Here is a 21,326-nt window from a genome sequence, read left to right on the forward strand (position 1 = left end):
AGAATCACACACATTTCTGGAAGATTCATTTATTAACACTTTTATATTTGGTCATAAGCTAAACAGAAACTGAAACATGTGATGCTGACACATCAGAATGAGAACCGTCACGCACACAAAGCGATCGTTCACCCAAAAATGAAAATTCTGTCATGTACCCTCCAATTGTTCCAATCATGGTTAGATGTTTTTGTTCTGTTGAACACAAAGAAAAATATTAGCAACTGGGATATCTGGGACATCACTGATTACAAATTAAAATGGTAGTCAAAGGTGCCTCAGAACTCTTTGCTTTCCTAAATTCCTCAAAATATCTCATTTTGTGTTCCAAAAAATTAACGGTACAATAAAGTTTGTAGAAATTTCAGTTAGTTACATTTTTCCGATGATCTTTCTTTATGTTCAACAGAACAAAGACATTTATACAGGTTTATAACAACTTGAGAGTGGGTAAATTATTTTTAATGTTTACCGTAAATCAAAGTTACTCTCGTCCTCCAGCAGTTTAGGACCGTAAAAAGTAAAAAATGTATGGTGCATTTAACTGTAAACATGCTGAGCCAAGAAAAACAGTAAACCAGCAGTCTATTTAGTGCCCTTAGAATAACATATTGAACGTGTTTGGTCATGTGACGTTCAGGCTACGGGGTTAAATATCAACTACGATCTGAGCGTAACGGTACTGCAGTGATGAAGGGTTACGCAGGAGAACAATACCGCGCTGCTCCTGCGGCTGCTGCAGTAACGTGTGCAGGAGTCCAGACACGCTGACGTATGCCAGCGCTTCACCGCAGCCGGCAGCCAAAGAGAAATCGCCTTTCTGAACCCAGCCCAGCGTCAGCCGACTGCAGTGAGACAACACGCTGGGCAGAGGCTGCGGCCACACGCCTCTAATGAGCCCGACGGGCAGAGCCTCGCTGGCGTTCGAATGAGGGGCGGAGCTTGAGCCTTCAGAGGCGTGGCTGGCTTTGTGTTTGCGCTTTAGCATGTTCTTGACGTGGTCTTTGTGCAGGGGCTCTAGGGGTCCACTGCTGCGTCCAGCTTTAAGCAGAAGCAGGAGATCAGAGACGGTGGGGACGCACACCATGGCGTGTAGAGCTGGCTGACCCTTACTCAACAAACGCAAACGCACCCAAATCAGACTCCGCCCCCACTCTCCCTGCAGTGCCGCAGCCACCTCTGGGGTTAATGGCGGATGGGTAGCTCGTCGACTGCGAGAAGGACGACACCACACTGACAGCTGCCTCAAAACCCTCAGATTCCTGAAACACAAGATTCATGTGACCTTGCAGCAGGTACACACTGTGATGGAAATGCAGGCAAGCCTTTTAAGGATACTCCGTTGTAAAATGAAAATTCTGTTATGAATTACTCGCTCTGAAGTCGTACGATAACTCTAGGAGGTTTCTCACTCATGGGCATAGACGGCGACCTAACGGGCATTCCGGGCTTTGAAGTCAAGGGATGCGCGGGAGACAGAAAGCGCCCGGACCTCATTATAAAGTCTTAATTTGTGTTGCAAAAATGAACGGAGGTCCTGGGGTAATTGTACGACAGATTTTATATTCTACAGTAGGGTTAGTATCCCTTTAACTGATGAAGAAATCAAGTGGTCTCTGTCCTTTGTGTATTAACAGCATAACAGAGAAATATACACACTCGGTTCATCAGCGTCAGGAGTTAAAATATGGTTGTAACGCAGCATAGCAAAGCACTGAATAGAGGGTATGCATTGACGTCACTCGTGAACATGTTGGGACACGCCCTGGGACAGTGGCGGCTGAGGATAATAGGAGGAACAAAGAAACCGAGACTAAAATATGCAATTATCTGCTGAACTTACAACCAGCTGGACTCGACATTGATCCTTACAGTTTCACTACGTCTAACAAAGGAATCGTGTGTTCCTGGACACTGAAATGTTGCGCGGAATTGCCTTTCCTGATAATGAAAGCAGGCATACCCTCTACTGCCTACCAACCAAAGCAATAAAAAAAATCATAATTCAAAAGCACAGATGAAAAATGTTGTTTCTTCCACACTGAACCCTCATCTCAATCAAACCACTTGACTAACTTGAGTTAAATACAGTGATGGTAGTTCTCTGACCTGAGAACGGTGAATTCTGCTGGTCTGGTTCTGCAGATGCTTGAGGTCCCTTCATTCAGCTTCATTAACTCCTCCCACTCCTCTGTCAGCTGTTGCCAAGGGCAACAGAATGGCGCAAGACATCCATGTTTGATGTAGTTGGTGCGTTTTGATGGAGGACGCCTGATAGTGAAATATTCAATTGAAATTTTTGATCAAAACCAAAGTCGCACTAAAAATGTTTCCCCCCCAGTACTAATACTGTGAAGTCCCAACCGAAATCGTCATGTTTTCTTTCCTAAATCACCTTCACCTTTTAAACTTTTCTATAAGCTCCGCCTCCTGCTCTGATTGGAAGAGCGTCCCTGCAGGGCAGTCTGGGTAATCGTGAGGGAAATGAGGTTGACCCTTAAACTGAGAATGCTTGACACTCATGTGCAGACCACCGACACGAACACCTCGATACACCTATAACACATCAGTAACTCTACTTACACTGAATGCCTTTACAACAGATCTAAAGAATATCAACATTTGTTGTCATAATAAGAGCACATTTAGATGGAAGAATCTCTGTTCATCTCTAACCGGGGTGTCCAAAGTCAGTCCTTGAAGGCCACAACACTAGATCTCCAGGAGCAAGACTGGACCCCCCGATCTAGAATACTAAAGAACTATTGTACAACAGTCCTGTGGTGTTCACGCTTGTTCCCTCATGGATGTAATTTGTTTAGACGAGATGTGGTGAAGTCTGTACCAGAGGGATCCAGAAGGCCATGCCCCAGCCTTTTGGAAGCAGAAGATCCCAGCCAGATCCCCAGTGTCTCCGTTCCTCACCGCGCACTCGACCCGGCTGATGAACCAGCAGCACCGGAACCCGAGACTGAGGTGGAGCGGCCAACCTGGAACCTGGAACCAACGCCTCGCTCCTCATCCTGTTGAGCTCCTGACACACCCACAAATGAACAACGATTTCATGGTTATCACAAACACTATTATGAAAAACACAGGGCAGTGTGTGCGTTATAACTTGTGTTTATTTACCTGTTGGGCCATTTGGTTGTGTGTCACACTGTGTCTCACAGACGCATCCCACAGCGCACTTTCACCGCAGTGAGCTACAACTCCTCTGAGAGTCAAATCTCTCACCCCGCACTCTTCTAAACACACACACGTTTGCACAGTGACAATATTCATCATCTTCCTCACACAGGAAATACATTTCCTCAAACTGGTGCAGTGAGACGGGTGCTGAACGTGTGCGAGAGGAATAGACCTCAGATCAGACCCTGCCAGGATTCGAACCTGGTTCATCAGCATGGAAACGCAGCGGCTCCCAGAGCTCAGGGTCTAACACACAAACACGCACAGCATGTACCTGCGCTCGGCTGTAGGTCAGGAAGGGTTTTACTGCGTCTCTGAGGTAAACTGAGTCTGGGGTCATCGACAGTCAGTCCTAACACACAGCCAGCTGGAATCTCTCCAGTTGAACAAACTCCTGAAAAGCACACAATGATACATCACAGACTTCGCGTTCTCAAAGGAATTGTGAAAAAGCATGAATAAAACCACTGTTAGGAAACGTCTTTTAAGGCATGCTTATGTTCGGTCTGATAGAAATAAAAATGTTTATCACAGCATACATTCTGAACTAAATCACACGCACACGCATCATATTCACCTCTCAAAAGCTGAAATGTGTCTGTCTGTTGTTGATGGAGCTTCATGTTAGTCTGATCTTGACTGTGATTGGGCCACCAGAAACCTGATGGCTCGACCGTCTCTTTGTCCTGCACACATGACATCATCTATATGTGAATGACTGAGTGACACCTACCATGAATGTGATGTCATCACTGATCTCTCACCTCATTGGCCGGCAGAAGTGTGTCTGTGAGAACCAAATGGGCCAGTGGACCAATCAGACGATAACGCACAATCTCCATGGTGAGGTCACTAAACAGAGTATTATGAATAATCGCAAGAGTGAAATAATCCAGCAACAAGCCCATATCTGATTCAAAGAGGAGTGTCTGGAGAATAAACCCATCCGTGCATGAGAATCCAGACAGAATCTCTCATGCAGACGACTTCACTTCAGTCAAACAAACAGCCCCGAGTTTCTTTACCAACCTAACTCTAACATGCACTACACTGTCTCTGAAAACAACATTGTGATGCAACACAAAGGTCAAAGAACAAACATTCTCTAAACATGAATGATAACTGATGCTTGACATGATAACAGCTTCAGGTGTTTCACATTTACCTGATTGTGATGGCAGTATCAGCAGACCCCCAGCGCACGGGGGTCCCGGCGGCCCGCGTACAGTCACCAAAAAGCTTTTTGGAGGGAGTGTTAATGCAGTCTTCATCATCTCTCTTCCTCTTCTGTCCTACAAGCGTCCTTTCAACAGAAGAAATCTCCTCAGAGGTGGACAAGACCTCCAAACACTGACACACCAGCTGCAGCTCAGACACAACCTCCTGAGAAACAATGAGAGAGAGAGTTTTCATAAATAAATCATATCTACAAAAGCTGTCAAATTAAAGCTAACATACTTCATAGAAACAAGAAAACTAAACTGAAATCTGGAGAACAAATCTGGTTTGATAAAGAATGTCAAATTGAAAGAAAACAACTCCGACTGCTCTCCAACCTGAAACACAGAGAGCCGCACAAGCCACTACAATAACACAATCCACATTAACCATTCTCTCAATGAAACCCAAGACTCTATTAATAATAATCAATTCTGGGCAAATTGAAGTCTAAATAAACAACAAAACCAGGACATACCCTTACAAAATAGAGCTCAATGCAAAAATGACTTCAAACACCCTTTCAGAGAAATCTCCTCAGCTGGTCTTAAACCTGATCAGAAAAACCTACAAAACAAACTAAACCAGTTAGAATCGATAATCAAAAACAACCAAAATCTTTTAGACTAGACGATTCGTTTGAAAGAGTTAAACGATTAAATTAAACAAAAGTCCAAGAAGACATGTGGTTCAGACAACATCAGAACAGAAATAGGTGGTCTAGTGGGTTAAACCACTGAACTGGTAAATCAAAAGGTTGCTGGTTCGATCCCAGCATCCACCACCAGTGTGTCCTTGAGCAAGATACTTTACTCCATGTTGCTCCAGGGGGATTGTCCCTGTAATAAGTGCACTGTAAGTCGCTTTGGATAAAAGCGTCTGCCAAATGACTAAATGTAAAAATGTAAATGTAAATATTGAAGCAGGGATGCAGGAGAATCTCCAAAAACTATTTTGTCTAGTTCTACCATCTGGACACTTTACTGAATCCTGGAATATAGGCTTAATACAGACACCAGGGATGGGTTACTGAGCGGGCCAACTCTTGCCTACCATGAGCCTGAGGGGGACAGTGAAAACAAATGTTTATCAATGTTTAATATATGGGACCAATACAAGGCCTCTGTGGATACCCTGTAAAAAATGAAATTATCAACAAATAATGGCAAATATGTTTTATGTTATCTTTAACTTATTCAATTTAACTTGTTAATTCAATTACAGCACATCTAAATTGCATTTTCTGAATATTTTGCTTGATGATTTGATGTTCACAGACAGCTGTGACAGGGGCATTTTATGGTGAGAAATCATTTTTTTATTTATTTGATCATTAAACACGTGTATATTTGACAGTTAATTAAAAAAGTGTGGTTCATACACCTTATTTTGGTCCATTGTTGATTTTATGCTGTTTAGCTAATATTAGACTTCTATAAACCATGTACAGATATTTTTTAGCGTAGCGCAAGTATTTGAAACAGAGCGAGAACGGTTTTAATATTCTTTATCATCTTATCTTTCACTTTCTATAACTGTGAATGCGCAGCTAAGGGGAAGAACTGAATAATTGTGGGAGGGGGCCCTCAGAGGTAACTGGCCCCGGGGCCCTTTTTAAGTCCTAATCCATCCCTGACAGCCACTAGTGCAGAAAATTGAACCCATCAGAGGCATCTGTTTGAACAGTAACCTGGGGAAGACTTTCTGTAGTATCCTCAATACCCGAGTTCAAGCTTTCCTTACCAAACACAATGTCTTCAGTAGAGTTAGATCGGATTTATAACCACCGCCACATCTACACACTACATAGATGAGTCAATGAGCACGTCCATCATAAAAACGATGGAGTAATTTATGCATGTGTTGTTGATTTAAAAAACAAGGCATTTGATTCAATATGGCATGACGGCCTATATTATAAAATTCTACAATCAGGCAAAGGTGGAAAAGCTTATGACATCATTAAATCCACATACACAGAAAACAAATGCAGAGTTCAAATTGGCGATAAAAGAACAGAATTTTTCACTCAGATGTGTGGGGTAAAACAGGGATGATTCTAGAGTCCAACTCTGTTTAACTTCTATATAAATGAGCTAGTCGTGTTACTGGAACGATCTGAAACAGCCGGTCTCACGTTAAACAACTCCGAGGTGAAATGTCTTCTGCATGCTGATGATCTGGTGCTGCTGTCAGACACAACACCTAACCTGCTAGAGAAATACTGTCAAAACAGCCCTGACACTCAATCTGAACAAAAGCCAGGTAACAGGATAACAGAAACACATTCACTATGGGAAACACTACAATAGAACACACTTGACACTACGATATCTCTGCCTACACATCAGCGCGCCAGGAGGCTTTTGACTTTTACATATCCTTAATAATCTTCAAAATTCAATAAGAACATTTTACTTGATAAACCATGCTCTATTGTTAGTAATTTTTTTACAAAACATTTTGTCAATAAAGTAGAATCAGTGCACCCTTTTCCATCAATTTTGTTTTTTCTAGTACACCCAATTGCCAATTTCACCATTCCATATAATTTAAGGTTAGGGTTCTAGGGTTCACCCATTCTCTTCAGAATACCTAGGACCATAAATAAACATTGAGCAATTAAAATAACCTATTAAATCCAGACTCTAATTCTTAAACTGCATTAAATTGTTTAAACGATAACATGAGAGAGAGATGGAGAGAGAGAGAGACATGGAGAGAGAGACGGAGAGAGAGATGGAGAGAGAGACGGAGAGAGAGAGAGAGAGAGGGAGAGAGAGAGAGACTAAAGAGAGAATATAAAGTGTCAGAATAGCTCACAAGCGTATCAGACCCTAAACTAAGAAAAGTGTTGAGCATGTACAGACTCAGTATCACCAGCTCACTGTAGAGACGGGCAGACACAGACACACATGGACACCGAGAGAAGAGCGACTGTGTCCACACTGCACACACAATCAAGTGGAAACAGAGCTGCACTTTCTCCTCTCCTGTCCCAACTACACACACATCAGAGAAACATTCTTCCCCCAGTTTACAAACTTACACAAAGACTTTGACCAGTTTCAACAAAAGGACAAGATCTCATACATACTGGGAGAAAAGTCAAGAAGCTCAAACCTGCTGCAAGATATGTCAAGTCCTGCCACGACCAAAGAACAACCAGCACAACACAAAACAACACTGACAGTACAACACACACTAACTGACCCCTAGAGAGAGATAGAAAATGGGGTGGGGTCCACTGACAAATCCAAATCAAGAATTTACCAAATGGCATGCAAATGCATGCAAAATCTGTAAAATAATGAATTTATGTAACCACAAGGTCCACCCTAATCTGAAGAGTAAAGATGGACAGTCTGTGTCCTATGGATCTTCTCTTCTCTATCTACATACTATCATACAAAACGATTACATTTACATACATAAAGATGTTACACGCGCACACAGCAGAAATACAACAGCAGTACAAAACAACAGCAGACTAAAGACTGATGAAGTTTTGAAGAAGTGATTTCTAACATCTTTAAAGACGCCTGCAGTCGGTCGGACACACAAACAACATTAAAGATTCTCAATCTTAACCTCTAAAGCTGGGGTCAAACAACAAGATAATCAGGCTGATGATTAAACACGTTACCTTATCAGATTTTCCTGTGGTGTGATGCGTGTTAAGAGTGATTGAACCTGATCGAAAGAACATCAGAGTCGGCCAGATTGCAAATTGTAAATATTCAACACTTATTCACATTGTCAGTTCTGCGGTTAATTGAGCTTTGATTGATTCACTTACTGGCTGATGCTGCATCACAATTTGCCTACTTATACTACGCACTAAAAGTATGAACTCTTTTTGTTTTGGAAAATAAAGTACATACATTTTAGCACGTAGCAAAACAAGATGCATTGACTAGGACATACTAAAGCCAAACAGAAGAGGCCGTTGTTACCTAGACGATACTGTGATCATTAACAGACATGATCATCAAAATAAGGCAATTCTTTTCATTAAAGTATCGGTCACAAAAGCACTGTGCCAAGCCAAGGCAGAATTGAAATCATCTGTCCTGATTCTTCTAGACTTACCTGCAGAGTTCGACACTGTCAATCACCAGATACTGCTAGCAACCCTGTCATCTTTAGGAATCGAAGGCTCTCCCCCCGCTGGGTCAAATCCTAACTCTCCGGCAGATCCTTCAGGGTTGATGGAGGGGCTTGCTGTCCACTGCTCACCACATGATCACTGGGGTCCCTCAGGGCTAAGTGCTTGGACCGCTGCTTCTTTCCATGGCTTCTCGTATCACTGTTATGCTGACGACACCCAAATGAGTGTTTCCCCTACCATTACCTTGCCCTGCCCCTCCAACGGCACCTCCCGCCCCCTTGAAGGTCAAGTTAACTTTATTTTTTATAAAGCGGAGGATCACAAGAGAAGTCATAGAAGGTTACCTTTCCTATTCAACATGTCTATACCTTGTGCTTGTATTAAACAAACTAAATAGCATTCTGTTATTTATCTTATTTACATGGCAGCATGTCATTTCTGTTTCTACATGGTCGCGCGTTTACAATTCTCCTCTACTCATCGTATGGAATTCTGCCCTGACGCACGCACGCACACACACACACAGACACACGCACAGGTAAGCACATTCCCACCAGCAGACAGTGTGCACATGTTGGAAAATATGTTGCCATATGTTAACCATCTGAAAAAGCAGACACAAATAACGCTCCCAGGGTGGTGAAAATGGCAACAATCGCTCTGCTGCTCAGAGTCGAAGTATAGAAAAGCCAGCCCTGCTCCTGACAAGCAGCACAACAAAGTCCAGTTACCACTGGATGACAGGTTTTCCCCAGCTTGACTTCATTCCATCTGGACCACGAGACATAATGAACCATTCAAAACATCATACTATTTCTGCAGTTTAAATTTAGCAGCGTGTCTACATAACTGAGATGTACACATCAAGCGGAGTCAGGGAAACAAATGCTGATTATATTTTGCTGCTATAGTCCAATAGCTTTATTAAGCGCCAAACACGCTTCATTTCCACTCCATGAGTGCTGCTTCTCCCGCCAAAGACGCTTTACATAAGACCTGCAGACATTTATTATTTTTAGCTGTTAGCCAGTTTACAGTTTGCCTCTATAGGCTTGTGACAGATATATAAACCATACTGTCTTGTATCTACATTAAGCATTAATTATATTAATAATCAGCATGTTTGAATCATGTTTTAATCAGAAATATTACTTAGAATAAGTTCTAGTATGAATGGCATGGAAAGACTTCTTATTAGTAACTTTGTTACTAATGCTAAGTACTTCTGCTTACGATCAATTCATTTCAGTTGTTCAGCAGTTTTTTTTTAAATATTAAAATAGACCAATAGGTCTTCAAATCAGCAGCAGCAGCAGCAAAGACGGATCTACTCGTGATTTGGGCACACCCCATGCTGCAACACGACCTAACCATCCAACTTGGCAATACCACAATCACTCCTTCCAAAACCGGCAATAACCTCAGTCATATTTGATGAACAGCTGTCCTTCAGTGATCACATCGCAAAGGCAACGCGGTCATGCCAATATGCCTCATTCAACATTAGAAAGGTTAGACCCTATCTCACTGAGCATGTGGCACAACTGCTTGTCCAGGCCCTGGTCATCTGAACTGCAATGCTTTCCTTGCTGGTCTTCCTGCAAATGCTGACTAACCACTCCAGCTAGTTCACACCGCAGCAGCACGCCTCATCTTCCATGTGACACCCCTTTGCATCTCTCTCCACTGGCTACTGGTTGAAGCCCGTATCAGATTGAAATCACTAATGCTGTCTACAGCACTATCACTGGATCTGCACCGACTTACTTTCAATTCAAGTTTATTTATATAGCGCTTTTCACAATGTGCATTGTTCCAAAGCAGCTTTACAGAAGCAAACAGGAAAAACAGAAAAGGTAAAACACAGAACAGTGCATGGTGTTTATAGAACGAGCAAGATCATTCTAATAAATAATATTTAATTGATAAATAAATGCAGTTTCCCGGTGAGCAAGCCAACACTGCCCTGCTTTCACACCCTCCTGCACTCCTACACCCCATCAAGATCCCTGCGTTCAGCAAAGCAGTGGTGTCTTGTGTTGTCTTCTCATAAGGGCAGTAAATCTCTTTCCCGCTCATTCTCCTTCACAACTCTTCCTCATCTCTCACAACAATAAAAAAAAAAACATCTCTTCTGTCAATACTTGACTGACAATTGAGAAACACTAACCCACTATCTGTCTGTCTGTCTCTCTCTCCCTCTCTTTGTCGGTCTCTGTCTCTGTCTCTCTATCAGCAGGTATTTTTCTTAGTTTTGTGGAAACCAGTAACTCGTATCAGCACCTATTGTGTTATTGCTCCTGTATGACACGTCACTTTATTGCTCCATGAACTCTCTGTTAGTCGCTTTGGATAAAAGCCTCTGCTAAATGTGAATGCAAGAATGCTTTTATTCATTATTTCCTATGAAATGTTTATTGTATACTTACAGTCTCTTTTCTCTTCCATACACTGGTATTTTAAGTGCAATTCATTGGCCAAAAGAGAAACACCATCAGTCTTATTATCTCAATAGGTTTTCTCTTCAGAAGAAATGTCAGGTGTATTTCTGATGACCATTGTGATCTCTTGAGAAGGTTTCAATCTAATGTCATTCTTATTAATTCAGTCATCATTTTAGCAAAGAAACAAGACTAGTTTTAGAGAGGCTTCTCTTTGCGTTTGTCTGATATATGAAAAGACATTGATACACGCAAGTGAGTTCTTGAATTGCACTATGAATAAAAAAGTCTGACAAGAAACTTCACTAAGATTCATCAGTCAGTCACCTAGAAAATATTGATAACAGCACATATCCTAATACTGAATGAAAATCTACACAAATTGACATGAAAATGTAGTTTTTCACTGTAAATGCATGACATCTTTCAGAGTCGGGTATAGAGCTAGAACGAGCGAAACACATACAATCCTTTCAAAACGAAGTATCTTTTTTGTGAAATACACAACACAGTATGTGATATCACATGTAGGGGAGGGGCTTCTCCGCAGAAAATGAAAATTAGGTTAACAAATTCAGATTTTGTGGGATTGGCAGTATGGGTGAAAGCGCAAAGAATCAAACGTTGAGACACTAACAGCACTCATCTGTCACTATTATTAGATAAATGCTTCACCGCTTTAAGGGCCGGATGGATCCAGATCCACAGCTGTCTGTGTGATGTGTGAGGGGCCCGGGGTCTCCACAGGAAGTCAGCTGGTCCCAGAGAACCGTGAGGAAACTGATCTGCTCTGTACAGGTGAACACTGCCCTGACGAGAACCTGAAAGAAACAACTCCGCACCAAACGTGGGACCTACAAAACAAACACACACCACCTTACATGCATCAACACAAATGACTGAGAATGTAAGCAGTGAACTACACAACAACACATCCTGCGCTGACACACACACACACACCTGTGTCTTTGCTGGTGAGTCGGACAAGTGCTCTCAGTATGGTTTCTTCAGAACCTTGAAGCTCCAAACAACAGAAATACGACAAATCCTGAAAGACACACACAGAAGAGGAATAGAGTCCATTATTACCAAGGAGTCTTTGCTAGCTCTCTCTTGTGTCTCTAACATACCAATGACTCATAAAGGCTGGAGTGTGTGACCCAGGGATGCAAACTCATTGGGGTGAAAATGGTGACAATTAAGCGAGACCCCCCATATATATGTATGATTATAAACGTGTGTGTGTGTGTGTGTGTGTGTGTGTGTGTGTGTAAGGGGTATGTAAGGGTTAGGGTCATATATATTTATACCATGGTCTGTTTGAATACTGGATTATGATTGGCTGGAAGGTGTGCATTAAAAGTCAGTTTGATTACATTTAAAATTAACTGACAAATTAACTGTCATTTTCACCTATTTGATCTAAAATGTCACTGTAAACATCAAGAAAAGCTTTAACTTTAACCGCTTTAAAACTGTGAATTTTGCGAAAGGTGACAAGTTTGCACCAGTGTGTGTGTGTGTGTGTGTGTGTTACCTGCAGTAAGGCGTGTGTGTTCATGGCTCTGTAACTGGATCTGAAGGTTTTTGCAGTGGGTCTGTGTGGCAGACAGTAACTCCATCTTTTCAGCATGTGGAAGCGTTTGGCGTGCCAAATGTGTGTCTCAAGCCACTTATTCTTCCTCTGTCTGCGATTAAACTCCAGTAGCAGGTTGCCATGACGACGACGAGCTCTGCGACTCCTCCTTTTGGGCAGATGTTTCTTCTCTTTCTCTGTTTGCTGACAGCGCTCCATCTTAACATACAGGCAGAAAAACAACACAGATATGACAATAAGAATCCCAGAGTTCCACTTGACACGCAGCACTGCACCTGTGACCCACTCTCATTCTTTATATCAATGTCCTGGGGCACGTGTGTGTAGGGCGGAAGTTTAGGGAGTGCAGTACCAGTTTGTTAGCGCCCTCTCGCAGACGGCTCGGCAGTCTCTTGGTGTTGTGGCTCATGGCTCGTCTGCGCATGTGTTTTGGCAGCTCGTTGAAAACGTGACAGCTGCCTGCAGGTTTACTGACAGCCTTCAGCATGCTGTTGACTTCTGCCGCGCGAGCATTTGCAAAGTGAGATGCTGCAGGAAAATGAGAGAACAAACAATTCGTCCATGTCATTATTTTTACTGTGGAATCAAATCTCTAATCGCTGACTGTCTACTGAACACAGAAACAAATGGACGAGCCCTTCTGTCATGTTGCCTTCACATTAAACAAGTCCAGAGTCACGCTGCCGGATTCACATGGATTCTTGTAACTTTTTGCGATTAAGTAATGTCGAATACATGGAATTAGAAATGCGACGGATGGGGAGATTATCAGTGAGTTTTAGACATCACTTAAAGGGGTCATATGGCATGAATACGTGTTTTTCTATGTCTGTGGTGTTTTATAAGTTGCTCATGCATGTATTTCACACGTAAAATTGCAGAAACTGAAGTGTGGGAACAAAAGAGTCTATGTAATTCTATGTAAAAGCTAATGCTCACCCAGACCTGTCTGAAACGCAGTAACCACACCCCCACAAATCTACGTCAGCTTGTGGTCTGATGTGACCAAGACTGCCCAAATGTATACGCAAGTAATGTGGTGTACCTATCAGTACAATTGAAGAGGAACCTGATGTTCCAAATATGTTAACTCTTTCTTATCTCATCATTTAAAAACAAACGGTTCCCCGCCAAAGATGAGTTTTAACGGCAATCATTGTTAGTACTGTTTTACAGCAGGTGGCGCTATTACACACCTTTGGGAAAAAGTACAGAATCCCAGCATTTTTGAAGAAGCCTACCCACATCTACGGAGTGATAAAAACGAACAAATGAAGATAGTAGAATACGGTTTCTTTTGTTTGAAAGCTGAGACTCAGTTCTTTAATTTGACATATTGTTTGTCCACATATTCTTTACATAAAATTTACTGTGAGCCATTAAAGTTGGGTGAAAATGTTAAAAAAACGCTGGCGTAGGCAGGCAACTTTTTGTTAAAGAGGCTGGCGGTGAATGAGTTAAGAGGCGTTACATTTCCCTCACACGCTTGCAGTATTCCACCAATCACTACACACTGGTGAACTGGCCAATCAGAGCACACTGTAAAAATCTGTGTGTTTCAGAGAGGCGGAGCAAAGAGGAGATACAAACATGCACGGAATGAGAAAAAAACATTGTTTTTCAAGCTTAAATCCTGTTTACACATTAAGTTATAACTAAAACAAACCACCATATTCGTATTAGTTGTGTTTTATGACCCTTTTAAACATGTGTAGAGTCATTTGAAGCACATCAAGCCCTGAAAGCTTTCACTGGATCTCATACTGATGCACAAACACACGTGCAATGCACACACCGAGAGATAAATGTGTCTCATTTGAACGAGAAGTTTGTAAGTGTGTCACTAGGGGGTTAGGTGACTGAATGAGGTCAGATATCTGGCTCACCTGTGATGTATTTGGGAAGATGTCGAGTGTATCCCAGACCGCCAGCCTGATGACCTCTGACCCAGCCACTGGCATGTGACACCTGACCTCTTTCAACACTGCGACCTACACCTACAGTCGAGAAAACTTTGTGAACATCTGAAAACATCCAACAACAGTGAAGAAAAGCAAAGACAATGTGAACATCACCTGTGCTGCTGTACGTGACGTTTCTCGGCTGATTTTTCATCTTTTTCTGTCTCATTCTGTCTTTTGCTCCAGTCATCTGAAACATAAACAACAAAAATAATATAATATACGAAATACGTAATCAGATTCATCCATCACAAGCATATACGGTACATTAAAGAATGTACAGTACACATACTACTCTTAGTAATACACAATCAACTATTTGTATTTTACAAACAAAACATTTTGTTTATTCAGTGTACCGAATGAATGTTCAAACGTTTGCAATTTTGGGTGAAAACGTCAAATCTAGAAAATGTATATAACAGTGCGAACTGTATTTACCTTGAACGCGATGAAACGAAACTGTTTATGATACTCGAAGCCAATGAAACTGTTTCTGTGAAATGTTCCTGTTTGTTCAACGCAGCAAGAGCCTCAACACACGTGTGCGCTCACTTCCGGTTCTTGGGCGTATGGGAAATGAAGTCCCTTCCGAATTTTACCGAACTTATTCATTCAGATGCATCTCGTTGTAAGTTTATACAAAAATCAACAATTAATTCTTATTCTATTCATACTGTATATATTTAGGTTTTCGCCTGTTGTCAGGATACGTGTCATTATCAACCAATGAATTCACACGACAACATCAACACACTTCTATCTCAATAGTCTTTATGGAGGAACAAATCAACGCAAGAATGTTGTCATTAAAGCAAGTCATTTTATTTTTTTCTACACATTTATGAGACTATGACAGTTATATCATGAAAAAACATGTGAAGAGACACGTTACATTGAGACATACTTTACAACAGAGGGAAGCATTTTATATATATTAAACCCTTTCTTCAGAAGGTCTTGATCTTGAGTTAGATTTAAAACCTTGTTTTTGCTGTATGATTTTGATGAATTAGGGGTAACCTAACCCTAACCTGTATTGAATATACTTTGTTTGTTTTTTCCTTTTGTTGTCAGATGACTGGATAATTAGTTGATGTGTTTTGCCTAACGGAAACTTTTTAGGCAGAGAGGGGTTTATTTTAATGAATAACTTTGGGAGCAGCAGTGGCAGCCGATTCTCGTTTTTTCATGAAGTAGCCGGCTGATCGTGCACCTGTCATAAGTGTTTAGGAATGTGCACATTTTCTGAAGTTGCAATGTTGACAGTTATTAACGATTAGACAGAAAGACTAAAAACACATTTGGTTAACTTATATCATAGCTGTCAGTCAACGCATAAAACAAACAAACACACACCAAGGACATTTCAATCCATTTTACTGCATCATCACAAATGCTCCTCCAACGCTGCGCTAATTACCCACAATGCCTCTGTGTTCGCTACGCCACTTCTGTGGCAAGTGCGGATGTGATTTGGAAACACACACAAACTCATGCAGGGAAGATCAATTATTAGACACTGCAGTATAAAACATAACAACACTTTACTTCCAGTGGAGAGTTTGGGTGTAAATACACATCAGCAATCTTTGGAGATCAGTTCAATTTTCCCAAGCTGCTGAAAGAAAGTAAATATGGAAATATGTTTATATATTTTTAAAGACCTCGTGTCCACGTCATATATACAAACAAAAGTAAATCTTTTGATGTTGGACTATTGCCAAGCAGGCGTATCGCCTTGTAGCCCAACACTGCCCACTGAAGATAAGTAGTGCTGACTGAGCCTGGTCAGTACATGGATGGGAGACCTCCTGGGACAGCTGGAAGAGGTGTTAGTGAGACCAGCATGGGGTGTTGTCACCCTGTGGTCTGAGTGGGTCCTAATGCCCTAGTAAAGCACACTAGGGCACACTAGACTATAAAACTAATACACCGTCCTTAGGATGAGACGTTATATCCGAGGTCCTGACTCACTGTGTTCAATAAAGATCCCATGACACTTCAATCATGGTCTCCTAATAATCGCACCCTCTGAATTGGATCTATCTCTCCACCTAGAGCTGGTGTGTGGTGAGCGCACTGGTGGTGGTTGAGGAGTGACCCCTCTTATATAATTTAAAGCGCCTTGGGTGTACAGCAATGCTATATAAAAGCCTCATTCATTCATTTATCCATGGCTTCAGTAAAATGACAGATCGAAAGTCAAGTCACTTGATCATCTGTAATAAAGCTTAGGACTTCTTATATTTCAAAATGACGACCATGTTGATGAACCAAAAGTATTGAAATAGTGTCGTAAATTGAAAATAAATTAATTTACCTTCTTAATCTCCAAAACATTTTAGCATGAACTCCACATGAGCTTTCGAAAACACTAGTTTGTTTTTTAATATGATTTTTTTCTAATGGTTAAGCTTTCGTGATCTTTGAATTCACGAAATGCAGCTGATCCTACCAGCTGCATCTGTGACGGGCTTCTCGTCGTCCGGCTGTAAAACCTCAAGTACAGGCCCTGCAAACACACACAGGCACACACACACACACACACAGACAGACAGACATTTTTTAGTTAGCTTCTACAAGTTTAGCCTGACAAGATGCAGAAGTTTTATGTTAACAAGCCAGTGGAGAACTGGCTCTCCTGCTCGAGTCTGGTTTCTTTTTAGGATTTTTCTCCATTTATAAACATCATTTGAGTTTGGGTTGTTTGCTATTGCTGGGCTTGATCTTTCAGGACGTTATACTTGAATAATACATTTAAAGGTCCAGTGTGTAATTTCCAATAGTCTGTATAATCTGTATCAGTTCTGTGATAATCTATTGATGGAAATACAATATAATATAATATACATAGCTTCAGAGGTGTATAAAGAGTTTACTCAATGAAGCGTTATGTTTTTATTACCTTAGTGAGTAATTTCTATCTACATAGCACTTGGTTGCAATTCACACCCTTGCCTCAAGATTTCACTGAATGGACCTTTAACGTATTAGTCAGACTAAAATCCGAATGACACTTTTCTCCCAGGAATGTGATTGTGCTCTTAATGATATTATTGCAAATTTTCTTTTGATTTATTGATAATGTTAATAAAGTTTCTCTAGCTCATCTTTAGAAAGACTTGCAAAAATACCACGAGACTTGTACATGTGTGTATTTAGATACTTATGTGTCTGTGCCTTCTCTATTTCATATTGCTTTTAAGGTTATTCTGTCTGGGTTATTTTTTCTACTTCTCAAAAGTAGTTTAAGAGTTATAAATTCAGATTTGTTTGGCAAAGGCTGCTGCAGACTGGACACCTGGAATATGTGAGAACAGTTCTTCATACCCCCATCCATTACCCCCTTAGAGCAGCAGGCTGAGCGGCAGCATTCCCCAACGTAGACTTTGTAACGGCTGCTGTATCCATGCCTGCAGAAGAATCTTCAGCCTGTCTGCAACATGCTGTAGGTGTTGAGCTCTGTTCAACTGGAGTGTGTTCTAGATCTGTAGTATCTGCTGATGTCTTCTCTAGATCTGGGCTGGGTTCCACTGAGGATGGTTCTGGAGGTGACCTCGGTTCCCCTAGAGTGGGTTCTAGAGCTGTAGTAGAATCTGCTGATGTTGGCTCTTGATCTGTGTCAGGTTCTACTGAGGTGGGTTCCGGAGGTGACCTCGGTTCCACTAAAGTGGATTCTAGAGCTGTAGTAGTAGTATCTGCTGACGTTGACTCTGGAGCTAAGCTTGGTTCCACTGGAGTGGGTTCTGAACCTGTAGTAGTATCTGCTGATGTTGGCTCTTGATCTGTGCTGGGTTCCACTGAGGTGGGTTCTGGAGCTGAGCTCGGTTCCACTGGAGTGGGTTCTAGAGCTGTAGTAGTATCTGCTGATGTTGGCTCTTGATCTATGCTAGATTGTATGGAGGTGGGTTCTGGAGGTAACCTTGGTTCCACTGAAGTGGGTTCTAGAGCTGTAGTAGTATCTGCTGACGTTGGCTCTTGATCTGTGCTAGATTGTATGGAGGTGGGTTCTGGAGGTAACCTTGGTTTCACTGAAGTGGGTTCTAGAGCTGTAGTAGTATCTGCTGACGTTGGCTCTTGATCTGTGCTAGATTGTATGGAGGTGCGTTCTGGATGTAACCTTGATTCCACTGAAGTGGGTGCTAGAGCTGTACTAGTATCTGCTGACGTTGACTCTTGAGCTAAGCTCGGTTCCACTGGAGTGGGTTCTGGAGGTGACCTTGGTTCTACTGGAGTGGGTTCTAGTGTTGTAGTAGAATCTGCTAATGTTGGCTCTGATGCAGAACTCGTCTCCATTGGAGTGGGTTCTGAAACTTCGGTTAGTTTCACTGGAGCAGGCTCTGCACCTGTGGTAGCTTCAGAGGGCGTGGTCACCTCCTCAAGTGTTCCCTCTGAGCCTGGGGTGCGGAGCTCTGATGTGTATTCCGGAACTGAGGTTAATTCCGTTAGCCTGAGTTTTGGTAAGAAAACAGGGTTAGAATCTACCGGTGTACTGGCCTCCAGAGCTGAGGTGGGTGGTTCATCAGCAGACCTAACGTGTTCAGTTGAAGCAGCATGAATCAATGGCTCTTCAGCAGAGTAATCAGGTCTAGGTGCTGAAGGAACTTCTGCTTTATTCATCTCGTCCACAGGTGCACTGACTGCTTGAACCTTCTCAATTTCAATACTCTCAAGAACACTCGTCACCTCTGGTCCTGATTCTTTCTCAAAATGCATCTGCGTTGTGACGGTCACACTGTCCTCTGCTATAATACCATCACGGCTGACTGTCAAACACATAAACACAGGACAAATCAAAATGATATTTAAACATGAACAATTATCACTAGAATAAACTATTTGTATTTATTCTTATAGAGTTTTTTAATCCATTGCAAGTTAATGCAGAGCTATTGTTGAATTAAATTCAGCTGTTGGTCACATTGTGAATGATCAGTTTCAGCGTCTAATGGATATATATATATAAAGTATTTTGTTAAGACGGATGAACACAGGTAAATAATTAATATCACAGAGAGGAATAATCTGTCACATAGTTAATATTTGTCTTTCTAATGACATCAACAAAGCTTGTTCAGAACTTTACACATGGCAACAGAAACACAATGCAAGTCTTTCATTTTAAGCGCATATTTAGTGTTTGACTAAAAGTTGGTTAGTTTAGTTAAATGTGCAACATTGATTCTACTGTAGTAATCAGATAGATTACATATGTTTTTTTCTCAATTCTCTTGCAAAATTAAACAAACACACAATTCAAAAACTTGTCATAACACCACCTGTCAGCAGATCATTTCAATGAAAAGGTTATGAACACAAATGAGATCGACACACTGCTAAATATTCCATCATGTGTGTAGAAAATGTTCATGTCCATAGAAAGATGCAAACAGTCAACAGGAAAATGAAGACCAATGCAGTTTATACCACGGAACCTGTTCACATTGTTAAAAGCCAAAGGCATCACTTCATGTTACGGATGAAGAAGAGCTGAATGGACTCATCCATGTGAATGTGATATGAAAACACAGCAGATGAGTTGATGCAATAAAACAGAGGCACGCCTGAGGCAGAAGGTGTCCTAAACGGCCTTTTAGCTGTCTGAACACATAAGCCTCATTATAGGAGGAAAGATCCTTTAGTCAAAACTTAATGAGAATACGAAACACATCTCACAACTGTTTTCTTTTAGTCCAGTTGAACGTGTGAAAAGTCATTTAAACTGACTTTCTGTTGTATTAAAAAAAGCCATTTTATCCATTCACCCTTACATTTATTTTCCTCGCTCTCCGTCTTTACATTAACGCACACGCAGATCATTAAAAGACAAGCTCCACAGACAACCTATACATTAAACAGTATTGTTGAAGTCAATCAATTTTGAAGTAATCTCGTGTTGTCGTAAAGCGTTTAGCAGTGCAATGATGTATAAGCTAAGTAATGAACTGTGTTTTATACTCACGCTGAGTTTCTCCGCTCATCTCTTTAATTCCCGGCAGCGACTCCTGCGCGACTGTTTGTCTGCTGGATGACGAACAGCCCATTTCTATAAAATAAATGAAACCTTTAACAGACTTTAATGAGCGTTTATAAGTTATGAAGAGTTGCACAGTATACATGTACACGTAGTCACGTCAAATAGAAGCGCGTTAATGGAATGCGCTAGAGATGCGCTGCAGGTCAAACTCAAAGTTTACGCGCATGCGCTGTTTATGCTCAGTAACTGGAACTGCCCAGTTCCCACCACCGGCAACAGTTTTCTGTGTATAAAAACATGAACAGTTTGCATCATTTGTAAGATATAATACAGGTGATGATGCACCAAAGTTTTGAACGGGTTTTCAACTCTCTGGTTTAGTAAAGCAATGCAAGTTCAAGTAATACAACGCGTCTAAAAGTACAATCATGATTAAAAGTTTTAAACTTCACATGTACTGTACATGACAGTGACAATAACGTTGTTGTTGTTATTGTTATTAAACAACGTAACCAAATCGTAATGTCTATTAGGGAAAATGTGACCCCTTTAACTTCGAAACTCCTAATAACCTGTTGATAGACAAACACTCGGGTGTTTTTAAATGTATAAGCAGATCAGAGTATACTAACTCACATTTACTTTAATGTTAACGCAAATGTCGGGTTCTTATACTTTTTACATATGACTGGTAAAATGTAAATGATTTTTAATTTCCGTTGTCTTGACAATCTGCATCGAAGACTCCAGCCGAGCGTGAGTGTGCCAGGCGTCACGTGATTTTATTCACGTCTCTAATTTCGCGAGATTTGTCGGTGTTTGTTGA

At 41.3% G+C, this 21,326-nt stretch overlaps 2 protein-coding genes across 7 annotated transcripts; both read right to left on the reverse strand.

Moving 5' to 3' along the window:
* Positions 1-13: 13 nt before the first annotated feature.
* Positions 14-15,080, reverse strand: pop1 (POP1 homolog, ribonuclease P/MRP subunit). Of its 2 annotated transcripts, XM_056763126.1 has the most exons (16): positions 14,962-15,044; positions 14,635-14,710; positions 14,446-14,556; positions 12,912-13,087; positions 12,500-12,757; positions 11,923-12,010; positions 11,638-11,816; positions 4,358-4,575; positions 3,957-4,044; positions 3,770-3,878; positions 3,467-3,586; positions 3,133-3,248; positions 2,846-3,034; positions 2,402-2,556; positions 2,110-2,271; positions 14-1,262 (listed from the first exon to the last, which is right to left on the reverse strand). In XM_056763126.1, exons 2-16 carry the CDS (start codon positions 14,708-14,710, stop codon positions 650-652), a joined length of 2,658 nt encoding a protein of 885 aa, XP_056619104.1. In that variant the 5' UTR covers positions 14,962-15,044; the 3' UTR covers positions 14-649. The 2 variants fall into 2 exon arrangements, with proteins under 2 accessions (XP_056619104.1, XP_056619103.1); XM_056763125.1 differs by having other exon boundaries at positions 14,446-14,710; positions 14,962-15,080.
* Positions 15,081-15,416: 336 nt separating this feature from the next.
* LOC130433057 (cell surface glycoprotein 1-like) lies at positions 15,417-21,266 on the reverse strand. Of its 5 annotated transcripts, none has more exons than XM_056762724.1 (4): positions 21,137-21,266; positions 20,486-20,569; positions 17,867-19,289; positions 15,417-17,035 (listed from the first exon to the last, which is right to left on the reverse strand). In XM_056762724.1, the coding sequence occupies exons 2-4, from the start codon at positions 20,565-20,567 to the stop codon at positions 17,023-17,025; spliced, it is 1,518 nt and encodes a 505-aa protein (XP_056618702.1). In that variant the 5' UTR covers positions 20,568-20,569; positions 21,137-21,266; the 3' UTR covers positions 15,417-17,022. The 5 variants fall into 5 exon arrangements, with proteins under 5 accessions (XP_056618702.1, XP_056618703.1, XP_056618699.1 ...); XM_056762725.1 differs by lacking the exon at positions 21,137-21,266 and having other exon boundaries at positions 17,867-18,973; positions 19,055-19,289; positions 20,486-20,683; XM_056762721.1 differs by lacking the exon at positions 21,137-21,266 and having other exon boundaries at positions 20,486-20,683.
* Positions 21,267-21,326: the final 60 nt, after the last annotated feature.

Source organism: Triplophysa dalaica, chromosome 12 (genome assembly GCF_015846415.1).
Source record: "Triplophysa dalaica isolate WHDGS20190420 chromosome 12, ASM1584641v1, whole genome shotgun sequence".
In the NCBI taxonomy this organism is placed as follows: Eukaryota; Metazoa; Chordata; class Actinopteri; order Cypriniformes; family Nemacheilidae; genus Triplophysa; species Triplophysa dalaica.